Source organism: Chanodichthys erythropterus, chromosome 7, assembly GCF_024489055.1.
Source record: "Chanodichthys erythropterus isolate Z2021 chromosome 7, ASM2448905v1, whole genome shotgun sequence".
In the NCBI taxonomy this organism is placed as follows: Eukaryota; Metazoa; Chordata; class Actinopteri; order Cypriniformes; family Xenocyprididae; genus Chanodichthys; species Chanodichthys erythropterus.
The window spans coordinates 2,737,073-2,755,274 of NC_090227.1; the positions used below are offsets into that span (position 1 = coordinate 2,737,073).

The following is an 18,202-nucleotide window of genomic DNA, read 5'->3' on the forward strand; positions in this document are numbered from 1 at the left end:
TGACTGGATCAGAGCATCTCCAAAACTGCAGCTCTTGTGGGGTGTTCCCGGTCTGCAGTGGTCAGTATCTATCAAAAGTGCTCCGTGAACTGGCGAGAGGGTCATGGGCGGCCGAGGCTCAGCGAAGGCTGACCCATGTGGTCCGATCCAACAGACGAGCTCCTGTAGCTCAAACTGCTCAAGAAGTGAATGCTGGTTCTGATAGAAAGGTGTCAGAATACACAGTGCATCACAGTTTGTTGTGTATGGAGCTGCATAGCTGCAGATCAGTCAGGGTACCTATGCTGACCGCCGAAAGAGCCAACAGTGGACACGTGAGCATCAGAACTGAGGCAGTGTGATGCTTTGGGCAATGTTCTGCTGGGAAACCTTGGGTCCTGCCATCCATGTGGATGTTACTTTGACACGTATCCCCTACTTAAGTATTGTTGCAGACCATGTACTCCCTTTCATGGAAACGGTATTCCCTGGTGACTGTGGCCTCTTTCAGCAGGATAATGTGTCCTGTCACAAAGCAAAAATGGTTCATGAATGGTTTGAGGAGCACAACAATGAGTTTGAGGTCTTGAATTGGCCTCCAAATTCCCCAGATCTCAATCCAAGTGAGCATCTGTAGGATGTGCTGAACAAACAAGTTTGATCCATGGAGGATCCACCTCACAACTTTCAGGACTGAAGGATCTGCTGCTAACATCTTGGTGCCAGATACCACAGCACACCTTCAGGGGTCTAGTAAATTCATGTCTTGACGGGTCAGGGAGGTTTTGGCAGCAAAAAGGGGGACCAACACAATATTAGGAAGGTGCTCATAATGTTATGCTTGATCATTGTTATTTCAGATATAAATATTGTTCCACTTATGTATTTGACAGTAATGAAATTATTGAAATTATATTTTTTTAAAACCTAATAAATTGCTTGCATAGGCAGGATTTTAATGCATCATAAATGGATTCTTGACACAATTGCATGTGGCATGCTAAGAAAAAATGTTAATTAATGATACATTTTAGATAAAAGGTTTTAAGGAGAGTCCAGCCGGTTGACATTTGGTGTTGAGTTACAAATCCTGATGCTTCAAAGTCTCCATTAGTGAGCAGAACACCAGCTCTTCTCTAATCTCAAATTTGTGAGAAAGAGGGCGGTTTTTCTCACATGGATTCACTCCCATGAAAAATTTGGAAGTAAATCAGTAGCAAAACACGAGAGGTTTCTGATTTGAATGTGAGAACTTGTCATATTAATATTTGTATTTGTAAACTGAAATTTAAACTCACAGTCCTGATGTGAAAAGCTGAATGTTTCGATTTGCATACACAGACAACAATCAATAATAAAAGGGAATAAAATGCCTGTTTTCATTAAAATTAAAATATCATTAGTTTTAACTGAGTTTTATATTACAGTAAAAGAGTAAAGTCATTTATTGGTTGGAGTCAGCCAATGAAATGGGACGTTTTTGTACGCAATGATGTCACTACATAGAGCAGATCGCGCTGTTTTGGTGGTCCAAAACTTGACTACTCTTTTACTGTAATATAAAGATATTTTAATGAAAATATTGTCTCATACATATGCAATTATTTCTTTCCGCATGCCAAGTTGCACTGGATGGCGTTGCTCATTGATCAGTCATCGACCAATAAAACGGCTCTCTCACATCTGTTTTCAAATTTCAGTTTTGCTACAGGAATATCACAAAAAGAGTAGCAAAAGTCAAAGCGCCAGGAATTGAACTTGTACTGCCAGATCTGAGAGGAAGGGCCGACTTGAAGCCGTACAGCGAAAGTGAAGTGCAGTGCAAAAGTAAATATGTATCACACATTTCTGTCTCTCATTTTGTCTATGTGAATGCCATTTTACACATTTGTAACTATTAATCTGCAACTACAACTTCGTAACACGGGTGTTTTGATTGTTGTCTGCGTGTGCAAATCGAAACATTCAGCTTTTCACATCAGGGCTGTGAGTGTAAATTTCAGTTTACAAATACAAATATTAATACGACAAGTTCTCACATTCAAATCAGCAACCATCTTGTGTTTTTCTACTGATTTACTTCCATAGAAAAATGACATGCTACGTGGGGCTGATAAGGTTGATAAGAATGTGATTGAGTGTGTATAACATTCATGAAGCAGTGGAGAGCAGAGAGAATTGTAACGCTTTTATTTTGTAAATGGTGATTTTTGAAAGAAGTCTCTTATGCTGCATGTATTTCATCAATACGTGTAATGACATTCCAATTGTTTCCCTTAATATGCTGTTTCTGTTGCTAAAGGGTCCCTTGTGAAACACAAGTGCGCTTAATTCTATTTGAATGTGCACATGTAGCATACTTCAAATCTTAAAAGTATTTTTTAAACCGCACTTTCAGATATGAATGAAATAAAAGGCCACTTAAGTGCACTTAAAGAGAATACACTTTCATTAAGGCTACTATGTTTCTTAACACAGTTAAGTTCACTTTGTAATAATGACAGATTAAAAGTTTTACTTCAAAGTACATTTAAAGTACACTGTTCATCATCAATAGTGCACAAATTGTGTGCAAACTACATTTCACAGTCAATATTCACAAATTATGACCCAAAGTATACTTATGTGAGGGTCCGTGTACAATTCACGTAGCGCAAATTTCGTCACCAGAATAGTATGTGTGCCTCATAATTGCAAGTTGCACGAGTGCATTGAATCACTTCTTTCACAAGGTGGCAACTACGGAAGAGGATTAGGGCCAAGCAATAATAAAAAAATAAAACCATCTCGAGATTAAAGTTGTTAAATTTAAAGAAAAAACTTGTTAAATTTCGAGAAAAAAGTTGAGATAAAATGTTGAGAATAAAGTCATAATTTAATGAGTTTATTCTCAACATTTTATCTCGACTTTTTTCTCGAAATTTAACGACATTTTTCTCATAATTTAACAAATTTGTTCTCGTAATTTAACAACTTTTTTCTCGTAATTTAATGACTTTATTCTCAACATTTTATTTCAACTTTTTTCTGAAATTTAACGATATTTTTCTCATAATTTAACAAATTTGTTCACGTAATTTAACGACTTTTTTCTCGTAATTTAATGACTTTATTTTCAACATTTTATTTCGACTTTTTTCTCGAAATTTAACAACTTTAATCTCGATGTTTTTATTTTTTTATTATTGCTTGGCCCTAATCCTCTTCCGAAGGCAACAGAATTGCATGGGGCATGCTAAGAAAAAATCTTAATTAAGGATACATTTTGAATAAATATAAATTTAGTTAATAAAAAATATTATAAAAAATAAATAAATATGAATTAATTGATGGATTTATATTTACCCAATATATTTTAAACTCTATTAAAGTAAGTTGTGAGTCGAGTCTCCTGTGCTTTGTGTGAGGAACACTGTTTGCATGATGCAAAACATTCACATGAAGAAATTTTCCAGGTGAAAGTTGAAGGTGTAACATTTTTATGCAAATGGGTTAAACGCAGTTTGGGCTCGATAAGACTGTTTTTAATGATTTTAAAAGAAGTCTCTTATGCTCAGCAAGGCTGCATTTATTTGATAAAATTGCTGTAAAAACGTCATTTTATGAAGTTTTACAATTTAATAGCTGTTTTCTGTGTGAATATATAGTAAAGTGTAATTTATTCCTGTGATCAAAGCTGGATTTTCAGCATCATTACTCCAGTCTTCAGTGTCACATGATCCTTCAGAAATCATTCTAATATGCTGATTTGCTGCTCAAGAAACATTTATGATTATTATCAATGTTGAAAACAGTTTTTAAGAATTCTTTGATAAATGCTGTTCTTTTGAACTTTCAATTTATTTAAAATACAAATCTTCTGTAACATTTTAAATGTCTAAACAGTCCCTTTTGATCAATTTAATGCATACTTGCTAAATAAAAGTCAATTTTCTTTGAAACAAACAAAAGAAAATCCTACTGAGCTCAAACATTTGAATGGGAGCATGTCTGCTTTTTGTTTGTGTCACTTACAGTAGTGAAGGTCAGATGGTCATTCTTACAGATCGACTTGTTGATGTTATGCTGTTTCTAATAAAATGACCAGCCAATTGGCAAGCGTTTAACTCACCAAAGCCAATTTTCACTCACGTGTGTTAATTTTGGATTCTGCTTGTTTTTTTTAGTGAGAGCCAAGAGATTTGTTACTGTGAAATGTCTGTACGGTCAGTTATCTATAATCGGAGAGCCCTAAAGTATCCTGATACTCTACAGAGGTTTACATAGAATTATGATTAGAAGTGTGTCTGTTTATTTCTGGTACATGTTATCTAAGGCTAGTAACAGCCAGGGAATACAAGCTCAAAGTGCTTTGCACCTCCTCCCAACCAAACTCTTCCCTCTCTCTCTGTGTCCATCTATCTTTCTTTATCATTTTGTCACCTGTATTTTTAAACTAAGCACAGTGTCAGTCACGCTTAGACAAACATACGCATACATCTTCAGTGTAGTTTTGTATTTTTGGAGGCACACCCCTCCACATATTTCTGTCAAGCAGACATTTATTCCGCTTGTTCATCCAGACACACGTGCAACAGATGTACTTCTTTATATTCCTCGGGCTGCTTAAGAAGGTTGTCCTCCCGTGTATCTCGCTGACAGGAAAACCTGCTAACTCTGGGCCGACAGCCAGAATCACAGAGATGACACGGCAAACAGAGCCGTACTATGTCAATAAACATGGGAGAAACACACGTGCACATCCACATGCCAGAAAAACGGACCGAAACTGAGAGTGATGTTTTTAGTCAAACATCAACATACTAGTTCTTAACCTGGACACTTATTACCAACAACCAGCGCAGCCTTCAGTCTGTTAAAGGGGCTTTTAACGGGAAACGCTAGCAGAACTGTCGGCTTCTAAAATTAGAAGTAGAGCAAGTAAACGGAAAAAAACTACAGGAAATCTTAACCCTCTACTGCACATATGTTGATGGCACATGAAGAAAAAAATATTCCACATCATTTTTTGGTTCATTTGGGAACATTTTATCGATTAAAAAAAAAAAATTAAAAAAAAAAGGGCTAAAGCTTGTCTGTTACTTTGTAACATCTGTTGTTTATTCAGGGTTCATGGTCATAAAAAAACATTTAAATACAAGGAAATTTATAAAAAATAATAATTTACAGGCATTAAAAAAATCATGGAAATTGATAAAATCTTTAAAGGATCAAATTTATGTTTATTTAATGTTTAATTCTATAATATTTCATTAGCTAGAATCACAACAGAAGACAATCTAGCCAGGTTTATTAGATAATTATCCTTCTGAGTATTATTATTATTATTATTATTATTATTATTATTATTATTATTATTATTATTACCATTTACAAGGAACACACATTATTATTTACCAGGCACAAAACAATATTTGAAAACTAAATACAAAAATATAATTTTAGCTAATATGTGACCCATGCTGCCAAAATTAGTCGCAAATTTTCTAAAAAATGGTTTTTATTTTCACATTCTGTGTTAAAAAACCTACAAAATTATGTATGATTCATTGGAATCCAAAAAATGACTATTTGAAGTCAATATTCAGCAAAGTCAATTTTGAGAAAAATCGAGTTAAAGTTTTCTCAAGGTTCGTTTTCTCTGTAAATTTCAAGGTTTCTCAAAAATAAAATCACCAGCAACCAAACCTTACAATCCCTGGTAATACCACCAAATGTGCACAAACCAAGTCAAAACCCATATATATATATATTATTCAACTTTTGTCCATAACTCCACAATTATTTGATTAACATTAATGAAACGGAGCCTATATATTAAGACCCTCTGTACCACATGGATCTAATATGTTACACATACACATAACCAAATGTTCACTTTCGCTTTTTCCATGAATACCTGCTGAAGTACTGTAATTCTGTGTATGTGTATATCGGGATCACTGAGGCGGCTTTGGATCTGTCTGTCAGCGCGAGTAAGATTGTTTTGTTTACATCAGCATGAGTGTGAAAATCACATCTCATTGGTTCAGACTCGTGCCATCGAGAATTCACTATGAATATTCACAAAGTTGGAATGCTGCGCTTTTAAACGATACCAGACTTGTGCTGAGGGAAGCGCCAGTCCTCGAGAAGCAAGCAGAGAAAAAATGCATTTTTCATGGACAAAGGAAAGATACTCCTCTCAGAAAACATACAAATAAAGATACTTTTAGATGTTTAATTGCTATTAGTGCATTGGGATCGCTAGACGAGGGCCTAATGAACTCATTTATGTGAAAACCTCAATTTCGAACAAATTGACATGTCCAAGAGTCCAAATCTGTAATGTTGAATACTACACATATTGTTTTATCATTTAAAACTCAACAAGCTTGATATTTGTAAAAGTTCTACATGAGTAACTCGGAGCACAGTGGCTAGGGTGTTGCGTAATGTTCACAGCTCCATTTGGAAAGGAAAGACCATTAACAAGAACGAAAGAAGAAAGTAGGAAGTCTCTGTTCTAATTTGAACATGATGTGAAAATGTTGACACTGTTGTTGAAATGGAGGCTGAGATTTGCGCCTCTGAGGAGATGTACGAGTGTGTTTAGAGAGGATGCTTTGTGTAGGAGTTAACGGATCAGTGGCTGCGGAAATCATGGAGCAATGCGGAAAAGCTAATGACTTGGAAAGAGAGAGATAGACACAACTTAAGCAGTCAGGACTGGAAAAAACCAAGATGCATTACTTTCCTCTTACTAAGCATACATTTTCCAACATACAGAAGGGAATTTCTGACAATAATTCACAGCGAAAACATTTTAAGTGGTTTATTGCAATGTTTTTTTTATTGCAGTGTAGGTGTCTGTTCAACGTTTTTACAACATCTACAAAGTGATGAGGTTTAAAACCTCATTTAAACCTCAGTTTTATGTACAATGTTGACATATGTCCTATTAAAGGTTGTGTGGAACATTTCAAAGAGCTTTTTTTTTTTCTTTCTTTCAAAAGAGGTTACGTTACGTCAGCTGGACGGTTGCAGGTGGACCAAAGGGGACTAAAAGCCAAGTGTTTAACCATTCTTAGGAAAGTTAAAGCTGTCTTCAGCCGCCCCCTGCAGGAGGACAAACACTATTAAACAGACTGTTATCTGAAGCACCACCTCTGTTTTTGTTTCTCCGTCAGAAACCAGTCCATCCCACCACTGGTATTCTGGCAGTATTTGTGGCACTAAACTACTGTGACGTTGTGCACCTCGCTGGATTTGGATATCCAGAGTTCCAAAACCAGAAACTGCCCATCCACTATTATGGACAAGAAACAATGAAGTCAATGAAGGTTGGTTTTTACAATGGAAAAACTGGGTAACACTTTATTTCAATAGTCCACTTCAGATATTCTGTTAGACTGTCTGCTTAAAGGATTAGTTCACTTCAGAATTAAAATTTTCTGATAACTTACTCACCCCCATGTCATCCAAGTTGTTTGTCTTTCATTCTTCAGTCGAAAAGAAAGGATTTTTCTCCATATAGTGGACTTCACTGGGGTTCAACGGGTTGAAGGTCCAAATGTCAGTTTCAGTGCAGCTTCAAAGAGCTCTACATGATCCTAGATGAGGAATAAGAGTCTTATCTAGAGATAAGATCATCATTTTATTAAAAAAAAAAAAAAATTATATACTTTTTAACCGCAAATGCTCATCTTGCACTCCTCTGCGATGCTCCACGCATTACGTAATCATGTTGGAAAGGTCACACGTGACGTAGGCGGTAGAACCGTGGTAAGGCGAAAAACTCCATCTCATTTTCTCCTCCAACTTCAAAATCATCCGACATCATAGTTTTACCTTTTTTTTGTAAAGGCCGTTTGACTTAATCTTTGCACATTCGCTTTGTAGACACTGGATCGGTATTTCCACCTACATCACGTTAGAATAAGACACAATCAGGAAGAGTAAGTCACTAATCAAATTAAACCAATATCAACAAAATTCATATTTGCACTGCAGAGGTGACACAGAAGAACAAAAAGGTGGCATTTAGGTATATTTATGGACTGTTTGATGAGGATCAGAAGTGGCATGAATTAATAACAGTGTTATGAGATTAATGTTTTAAATAGAAGTTTTTGAATATAGAAATAATAAATGATTTGAATAACTGAAATGATACTTCAAAAATGAAACTATAAGCACCAGTAGGGGGCAGCAAGTCACTGTCTTTTTTCACTGAATCATTCATTCAATTGATTCATTCAAATGGCTGATTCATTAATAAACAAAGCAAGCAACTGTATATGACTGGGTCATTGAATAATTGACTGACTACATTCATTTGAAAATGCAGATTCATTCATAAACGAAACGACTGTTTGCTCTGAGATGAGCAACGGTTCAGCTGTAATTTTGTTTGGAACTATTTTCATTGACGAAATGGAGCAAAATCTGACAATACTGTAAGTGAACCAAAAATGTAAGTCACTTAATATTAACTTGACGTTTATTGAGTTGAATAAAATCAGTATTACATTTGCAAACTCCCTTTATAGTCATTAAAAAGCAGTCACTCCTCTCAAATCATCACAAACTTCTCACAAACTTCCATTATAATACACTGCACAATGAATCTCTTATTTACATTGCGTCTTTACTTTGTTATAATGAAAGGATTTGCGATTTTGCACTGAACCAAATAGTCTTTGACTGAACTCAGCACTGAACAAACTCCAGCGTTTTGAGCATTGAGTGGATATTAACTTAAACGCCTCTGATTGGCTATTGTGTTCAAGAAATCAACAGATATGTCTGTGATTGGCTACATTGCTCAATGCTGCAAAAACACGTTCAATTTCAAATGCGACTGGAATGGTCGCACTGTAGAGCCAGGAGTAGACTGTTTTGGGTTAGTAATAAGTTAGTTATAGCATAAGTGAGTTATGGTTGGGGAGCATCAGAATATTAAACAGTCTACTAGAATGTCTGAAGTGGACTATTGAAATAAAGTGAATAAAAACTAATTCCATAAAATGATCCCTTGATGGGAACCCATGAAAGGTTCTATATATGATGTCAGACAGAACCCTTCTACATAGAACCTTTTCTTCTAATAGTGTGTAACATTCTGTTGTTTCAGAATTCCTACCATGATCTCAACCAAGAGGCTCAAGTTCTGAAGAGACTGAAAGACCAGGGGGCCATTTCATATCTTCATCCTCATTCTTGACACCCAACAGGAGCACATGTATATGTGTTCACACGTAAAAACATACATGAACGCATGTAAATAGAGGAAACACTAGAAACAATATCCTCGGATATTCACACGAGCCTGGATTATATCCAGCTCTCACACTGCAGAGCTCTTAGTAGTTTCTGTAAGATTTCTGCATTTCTCTGTAATTTCCAAATTTTTGTCTGACCTCACATATTTATAATTTTTCCCTCTTTTTTGTTGTTTCCTTTTGGACACTTTTATTGAAATATCACCACTGGATATTTTGCAAAATTCTTAAGTATTTAATAAAATGAAATGAAATCTTGTTTTTCATGGGCAAGATTTAATGGAGAACAAGTGGAGACTTGTGCTTACAGTATATCTACTTCTTCTCCTGAGAAAAAATATCCTAGTGATCTCAAATGTGTCTCCTATATGGCCTTCTTCTTCACAGCTCCCATATTCAGTATCTGCAAAGGACAAGTTTGTTTTCAGATAACCAAATTGCACTTTGCACAGAATGTTAATAGAATTTGCAAGCAAAAAAGAAGTTACACAATCTAGTGCACTTTCGAATTTAAATATTTAACACTTATGAACTCAATAGAAGGGTAAATATCAGATAAACTTTTAAGGTCACTTTAATTTTCTGAAGAGCCAGATATTTCAACTAATTTTTTTCCTGTATTTAAGATACACTTTTCCTCTGAGTAGCAATATGGTAAAGCCATCACCAGAATATCTGTAGCAATACCTCACGCAGCCTGAAGAGGGCGGTTCATCTACGTGACTGACACTGACAGTGTGAGCGAGGTCTGTTTACAGGGAGAGTGAAACACGAGCCTACATGCTTGCACTGAAGCACATCATATGTACATGATGGCCGTATGTTCACTTTCTGCTTTATAGTTATTGTTTCCATTTGAAGTGGGGGGAGCTGCCTCTTTGTTTGAGTCATTTTCATTACTCGGAGCTTCACAGAGGAAGGAACATCTGGAGTTTTGTCAGGCGAGAGAGAGAGAGTTTTCGTTCGTATGTGCTCAAATACTCTGCCAGACTGCAAGGCCTAGTTGCTTACAGCCCTCAATGTGAGTGATGTTTGGTCTCGGCAGCCCAAAATCAGCAAAAAAATACCTAGTGAGAGATGCACTTTTGACACAAAGACTGTTCTAGAAGTTCTCCTTGTTTTGGTCAAATTCTATGGCAGCAACCCATATTTTGCTGAAAGCCAATCCCACAACAGTTTCATGGATAAATGAATCTAAAATGGTGGACAAAGAGAATGATACACCTATATTTAATTCAGTATTGTATAGACAAAGAAATAGTCAGTACATTAATAAAAATGACATTTATACAAGATGTGTGTGTGATGTTGCGAAACTGCCGAGATTTAAATTCCTGAAGATATGGGATAACCTTTTAACAGGTGAGAATGTGTTGGTTTTATATGTTTTAACACAATAATACAGGTTTTTACTATGGTAACTTTTTAATGCCGTGTTAGCTGATGCCTTCGTCTTGTATTGCATTAGTTTAGCAAAATCATCCGCTGAAGTCTATTGCAGATATAGATATTAATACATGCATCTAACTACAGCCCTGGGCATACTTAGTTTTTACGTGTGCGCTAGTGTACGTGCACAGTCGAATGCTCAGCCTTGCAAAGTATACTTCATTCGACTCGTATGCATACACAAGCGTTCAACACATGAGATTTCTGCTGTGGAGCTCGCACTAAAAGTGCGCATTGAGGGTGCATATCGACCGCAAAGGCAAGTATACAGGTCTCTGCAGGACATTAATGATTGACGGACGAGGCCATAATCAGAGGGGCGTTTTTGAGAGCGTTACCTGATTTGCCTACGTCAAGAGTGTGGGTAGGGTTTAGGGGGATCATTTTCATTGCATTGCACAAATTTAATTAATTTTCATTGCACTGCACCCACAAATACAGAAACGCCCACTTATGTTCCACAGAGACCTCATACTCAATAGGGTGCTCACAAGCACCCTTCTGAGACCTAAAATTGACAAAAGGGACACCCTACGGTCTCATTGACTTAACGGATAGGTGCACACGGCAGCTATTGTAAGTCCACAAGACCAAAAGTGCTGAAGTGTGCCATTTGGGACATGGCCTTGCTCTCGAAATGTTTGTGGACCGTCCTTGACTGTTCCAATATGGCGGACGGCTTACGTATGGCGGCCCATAGAAACAGCTGCTAATGTGTTTAATGAATCAGTTCAAAAACATCTGAACTATTATTTTAAACACTGGACTGAATTATATGTTCAAGAATCAGACTTTTTTTTGATGGAGATCTGCCTCTTTTGGACATTTCCAACAGTCATCTGGCGACTCGGCTCTGCTTGCATCCAAAATCGCATACTCTCTTGAGTAGGTACTTATTTTGAATAAGTAATTACTGCTAAAAAAAGTCCGTTCTAAATAGTATGTGTTCCGGGCGTACTACATTCGCCATGTTGCCCTTATCATGTGATCACCATTCACAAATCCTCTCCTTTGGCCTCACGGGACTTCTTTAGTCGCTTCCTGTTTTTTGCCTACTATATAGTAGGAAAGCATGTGATTTCGGATGCAGCCCCCATTTCAAGTTTAACATCTGAGAAAAATCCCCTTGTGGAAAAAGAATTGGACTTAATCTGTATTGAATGTGCACTTGTTATGTATCTTAAAAGTATATATTTTTTTAAAATACTACTTGCAGATAATATAATATTAATGAAAAAAGGTAGGCAACACCATGTTTCAAAGACAATGGAATTATGAAATTACATGTTTAGTTCTAAAGTGCATTTAACAAATTTAAAACTAATACATTTTCATTTAATTGTAAATAAGTGTCGGAAAACATTACATTTATAGTGTATTCTGTTAAAGTATATTATTTCCTGTTAAAGTATATTATTTAAGTACTCATTTTAAAAGTATACAAAAGTGTGCTTCTTTTTAAAAAGGGTCTGATTTGTAAAGAGCAGTGGAACAGAGCTAGTATGTAATTAAGATGCTCTTCTCTATATCCTCCTATATTTTAGCTCCATGTCTGTGCAGACAGAAATTATAGCTGCAGTTTCCCTCTATAGGGAAGAGCGGTCACTTGTGATTGTGAAGTAGTTTGGGGCACAACAGTTTCGTTCAAGTGCGTCACTGGCCCTCTTCTTCAGAGGCTGGAGTGTCTGAACAGCGGCGGTTTCATTACCCCTGCAGAACCAGGATGCATTGCTTTGTCATACCTGATTGGTCATCCTGGTCTGTGTTATGCAACACACTGTTACATAATCAAAAAATATCTGTTTATGTGACAACCAAAAAAAACAAGGTCAGTGCAAGTTATCAATGGGACACCTTGTATAGGTGTGGGTATACGTGTGTGTTCGTGTTGAAGATCCTGTGCCAAAGATCCGACATAAAGATTGCTGGCTTGAAAATGCCTCCATCAATGATTTTTCTTAAATCACTGTAGTTAGTTGCATATTTTCACATTTCAAATTCAGGTATAAATGACCCAACGACTGATAAATGGCAGATTTGTGTGATATTTAAATGCGACAGTAATCACTGTAGGCGCTTTGCATGAAAAGTATATGCAAATGGGTAGTAGAGCTGAGAAAGTGGTTGCTCTTAAATAATTTTCTCCTGCAGTATGATACTGCTGCATCATCATGATGCTAGCGTGTAATTCTTGGCTCAGACACTCAAAGAGCTGCTGTTTTTTCCATAATTGCAATAGCAAAATCAGCTCTCTTAACACACTTGAACTGTTTTCATGTGCCAGCAAATCTGTTGCTTTTTTTGTTTGCCGACAGCGTTTGAATTCTAAGACTGTTCTTTGAATGCTAAGACACTGAGCACAGATAATGTGAACGCTGTATTGTGCTCAGCTCACCCACACTCTCTTAAAAATTGTGCCAAACCTGAACTGGTCTTTTTTTTTCCCCATGTGATGAACCTTCCCACACACTGTGGAGTGCAGGGTTTGTGCAGGTAAGAGCACACACACACTGATAGCACGGTGAATTTTGGTGAAGAGGTAGATATGGGGCTCTCTTTTTGTTCTTCTGCATCTGTTATTATCAGCAGGAGTCTGTTTTGATGTCTAAAGATGGAGCCATCTGACACGCAAATGAGAGAAACTGGGAAATGTCAATTTTTATTACCTAACTTAAGGTCAGATTAGTTACAAATGCATTTATATTTAGTCATTAAACTGATTATTTTTACAAAGTGATTTACAAATGAGCACTTGCCTTAACTCTCATTTTCTATTTGTGTTTCTTGACACACTTAAGTACAGTACACTTATAAAAAGCATCCATTTTAAAGGGTTATTTCACCTCACAATGATAATTCTGTCTTTGCTCACCCTCATGCCGTTCCACACCAGTAAGACTTTTGTTCATCTTTGGAATGCAAATGAAGATCTTTTTGATGAAATCTGACAGCATTCTGTCCCTTCTGATCTTTGATGATTCAAAAAGTTAATTAAGAGATCGGAAAGCTAATCCATATGAATCGAGCGGTTTAGTCCAAATTACAAGGGATACTTGTACAGTCAGAATATTGTTGTGCAAAAGAAACCTCTTCAAGGAGATACAAGACTCCACTGCATAATTATCCTGTTTATTATGCGGCTACTTGACACGTAAGTAAATAATTGAACATAACGTATTAATCTGACATATTTTATTACCTCAAAATGACCCGCAGTACACACTTGAGCGGTCTGTTGTTGTCATGCAATACCACACCACTAAATGGCAAGATTGAAGAATATAAATGAAAGATGCATGAAAGGACTATCAGTGCCAGGTAAATGTAAAATTCACAAATACCAAAAATGTTTCTACACCAGACGCTAGCGGCTCGACGGGACAAGCAAATAAAACCCTTTATAATTAGTGGTGCTATCTACTGGATGTGGTGCGACAACAAATCCCGACAGTAAACTGATGCCCTGTTCTATTTCAGATGTAGCCAATCTGATTTCATGGCAATGCATACATTTTGTACGAAATTAAACTTAAAACCTATAAATTCAAAACTTAAAAATTCGCATGAGTGAGGTCATATGAATTTGTACGTTTTTTGCTAAATAGTACGTATTTTATGAGTTGCTAAATCCATATGAATTTGTACGAATGACCTAACCCCGCCCCTAAACCTACCTGTCACTGGAGTTTAGACAAATCGTATGAATGTACGCTATCTTACGACCAATTCATACATATTTTCCTAGTTGACGAATTCTTACGACCTCACTCGTACAAATTAGCCACCGCGTAAAATACATAGCGTTGGATGTAGCCTACTCCAGCGTTTAGACATAAAAGGACAAATGGGTTTGCAACATTTGCCTTATCCGCATCCAGTAGACAAGCATGTGTTGCGGCTGTGAAAATACAAGAAAATATGATGAGGAAAATATTTTTTCTCTACCAAAGGGGGGCCTGGGCGAAAAAGTTTGGGAACCACTGGGTTTTTAATTTCAAAGAATTTAAAATTTTAAGGCAACCAGGTTACTTACCCCTCCCCCTCCCCCCCCCCCCAATTGCATTTATTATAAATTAAAACTATAATTATTTTTCATCATTTTTTTCATTTAATTGTACATAACATGCATGCATAAGTTTTCATGTAATTATACATAACTGAAAACCTTTTTAAAGTATATTATTCCAAACACTATAGAATAACAAAAGATGCATCACTTGTATTATTTTGAATGAGAGAAAGTGCAACACACAATATGCTGAATAAGTCCCGCCTTCTAAATAAGAGCCAATGGCCGATTGGTAAAGTCATCGCGTCACTGCAGCGGCTGTTAGAAGCTCCGGTTCCCATAGAAACAGTCAGATGCACACTTCAGAGATGCACACTTAGATCTGTGCATGCTCATTAGCTTGATCCAGGCTGAAAAATATTGTGTTTGTTTGTTTGTTTGTTTGTTTGTTTCATGATTTGAGTGTTTAGAAACAAAATTTATGAGACAGTTGTTGTCAGATTTCATTGATGAATTGATGAAATTCAATCGAAAGCTTGGCAAACAGCTTTGGAGAATTTGATGTTGAATGCCCGAGAGGCGTTTCAAAGATGGCCACCGATTGAAATGACTTGTCGTAAAGGGATTTTGATTCTTCTTTAAGGAAGTACTCTTTTTAAAAGCATGTTAAAGTGTACTTCCTTTTTTTCACAAGGAGATTGTGTGGTTGAAGTGCTGGGAACAATCTTATTCAGTGTCTAAGGCCGCATTTACATTAATGGTTTATTTGGCCCAATTCAGATTGGATTCCTTTCAGTTTCAGGCCTCATTTAGAGCTACTCGATATATCGTTTTCACATTATATGAAGTTATAGTTGATCCACAGTTATCCATACCGACCAGGCACCAAGGTTTGAAACGTACGCTATTCTCGGATTAATTTCAAAGTTAATGATTGTTTATCAGTTGCATGACTGAAAGGCCCTGCCAGTGATTTTAAACAATTTGAGTGCATGAAGACGTGAAAGAGAACTTAATGTGGAACTCACATGCTGTTTTCTGTGCGCGAACACCGACTTCTGTTCTCTTTCTCGTGTATTTGTGTTTGAATGGACACATACTGTACATGCAAATTTATGTCAAAATGCCCATCTTGGTGAGTATCCTCATGAATTTTGACTTATGGCTTACATGAATGTAAACAATTGAGAAAGAAAACAGATGCATGTCATTATTTGGATCCGTGCATTAGCTCTTAAAGTGACAGCAGCCTAATATACCCACTGTAAATCTCTTTCTGATACTGTTTTATACAGTGATGACTATGCAGTGTTATTTTATTATTGATTATTCAGTTTCTGTACTGAATACTGTTAGACTTACCTGAAAAACATAGACTATTTTTGTTCTATTGTATTTATCTATGCTTGTCATTTGTTTATTATTTTCTATGCAGATTCACTCTCTTACAAAATCACAGCAATCATTGTAGAATGATTTATATTTTTACAAAATAGAGCTATTCATCAGGTGAAACGGTATTCATATCGCAATATATATATATACGTTTTTGTTTTTCAGGTATTGTGCAGCTCTAGCCTCATTCATACATGGAAATAAATCTGATATGAATCATATACATGCACATACGTCCATGTAAGCAGTCGCAATGTGAGTCGTACGTCGATGGAGAATGACGTCATTAGCCCAGGTAATGGTAATTAGCCCAGTTTTTCCTCCATTTTCGGCCTAAGCTTTTCCGTGTCAGTACTTATACCTTGGGTTATTCACCAAATGTATAGTGTAAATGCAGATATCAGATATGGGTCACTTTTAAAAGATGATGTAAGCTGGTCATCAAAAAAAAAAAAAAAAATCTGATATAGTCAACATATTGGAATCGGGCACCAAGACCTGCAGTGTAAATGTGTCCTTAGTCTAGCAAAACAGCAGAAAATTGCTATAATAACACTTTTAATTGCTTATCACGTCCTAAATGCATTGCATATATCTCTAGTTTTTGAATCTCTGATGCTGGTAGGTTTGCACAGGGTTTTCCCTGCTATACAGAATACCTGCTGACAGTCTTTGTCTACATGTCAACATTCAATGACCTGTCTGTTTGGCGAAAGATCTGTATCGCATATCGTAGGTTTACGCAACTGCAGCACGAGTGTCCTCAGCGACCGGATTTTGAAATCACTGCTTTGATTGTAGCCAGCGGGCTTCTCCTACTTATCACGTCTCTCTCGGGCCTCATTGGTTTATTTGTCATTAGTTGGTGCGTCTTCCCTGGCTGTGATCGCTGAGGTGTAGCGCTCTGACACTGAACCCAGCTGTTCAGATGGAATGCCCTCATGTCTTTGTTCAGTACACATCGTTTGTATACACCTGAATGAGAATGCACAATTAAGGACCGCTACTGGCCTACATCACCACAGAGACATGCACACACACACGTATCTCATGCACATGCATGACTTACTATTGGTGAAAATCTGACTTTTTTAGCTCTAAATATGACCCTCGAACAAAAAAAAAAAAAACATTGATGAATGTTACCGTCTTCTGAGAACTGATAATAAATACAGTGTTTTAGGTTTTATTTTTAAATTTTATATTAAAATGTAAATGTATTTTTTATTTTATTTTAACGTGAAAAAGTCTTCGAAGAAAATGTTACTCAAATTTTCACATGCCATTTATTGTATTATTGTATATCTGCCCCTGGACCACAAAACCAGTCATAAGTCGCACGGGTATATTTGTAGCAATAGCCAACAATACAATGTATGGGTCAAAATTATTGATTTTTTTTTATGCCAAAAATCATTAGGATATTAAGTAAAGATCATTTTGTAAATGTCCTACCATAAATGTATCAAAAATGTATCTTTTGTGAGTGGATATGCATTACTAAGGACTTCATTTAGACAACTTTAAAGGTAATTTCTCTCTCTCTCTCTCTCTCTCTCTCTCTCTCTCTCTCTCTCTCTCTCTCTCTCTATATATATATTAGGGCTGTCAAAAGATTAATCGTGATTAATCGCATACAAAATAAAAGTTTGAGTTTGTATAATATATGTGTGAGTAATGTGTGTAATTAATATGTATAGAGAAATATGTTATTTATGTACAAAAAAAAATGTATATAGAATATAAATTATATAAAAATATAAATAAATACATATTTCTCAAATATATACATGGATGTGTTTGTATTTATATATACACAATAATTACACACAGTACACCCACATATATTAGGCAAACTCAAACTTTTATTTTGTATGCGATTAATCGTGATTAATCGCTTGACAGCCCTAATAAATATATATTTGGCCGAGATGTAACTATTTAAAAAAAAATAAAATAAAATATATATATATATATATATATATATATATATATATATATATATATATATATATATATATATATATATATATATATATATATATATATATATATATATATATATATATTATATATATTATATATATATATATATATATATATATAT

The 18,202-nt window shown here is 35.9% G+C and overlaps 1 protein-coding gene across 9 annotated transcripts in view; it reads left to right on the top strand.

Moving 5' to 3' along the window:
• The window catches only part of st3gal4 (ST3 beta-galactoside alpha-2,3-sialyltransferase 4), a 66,317-nt gene extending 48,654 nt beyond the window's left edge, over positions 1–17,663 (top strand). For 4 of the 9 annotated variants that reach the window (XM_067389599.1, XM_067389598.1, XM_067389601.1 and 1 more), the window contains exons 10-11: positions 7,149–7,301; positions 9,095–17,662. In XM_067389599.1, coding sequence (XP_067245700.1) covers positions 7,149–7,301; positions 9,095–9,184 — 243 coding nt within the window. In that variant the 3' untranslated portion in view covers positions 9,185–17,662. Of the gene's footprint in view, positions 1–1,679; positions 1,961–6,974; positions 7,120–7,148; positions 7,302–9,094 lie in introns of those variants that run through there. The other 5 variants (XM_067389605.1, XM_067389606.1, XM_067389602.1 and 2 more) reach the window with 5 other exon arrangements.
• Positions 17,664–18,202: the final 539 nt, after the last annotated feature.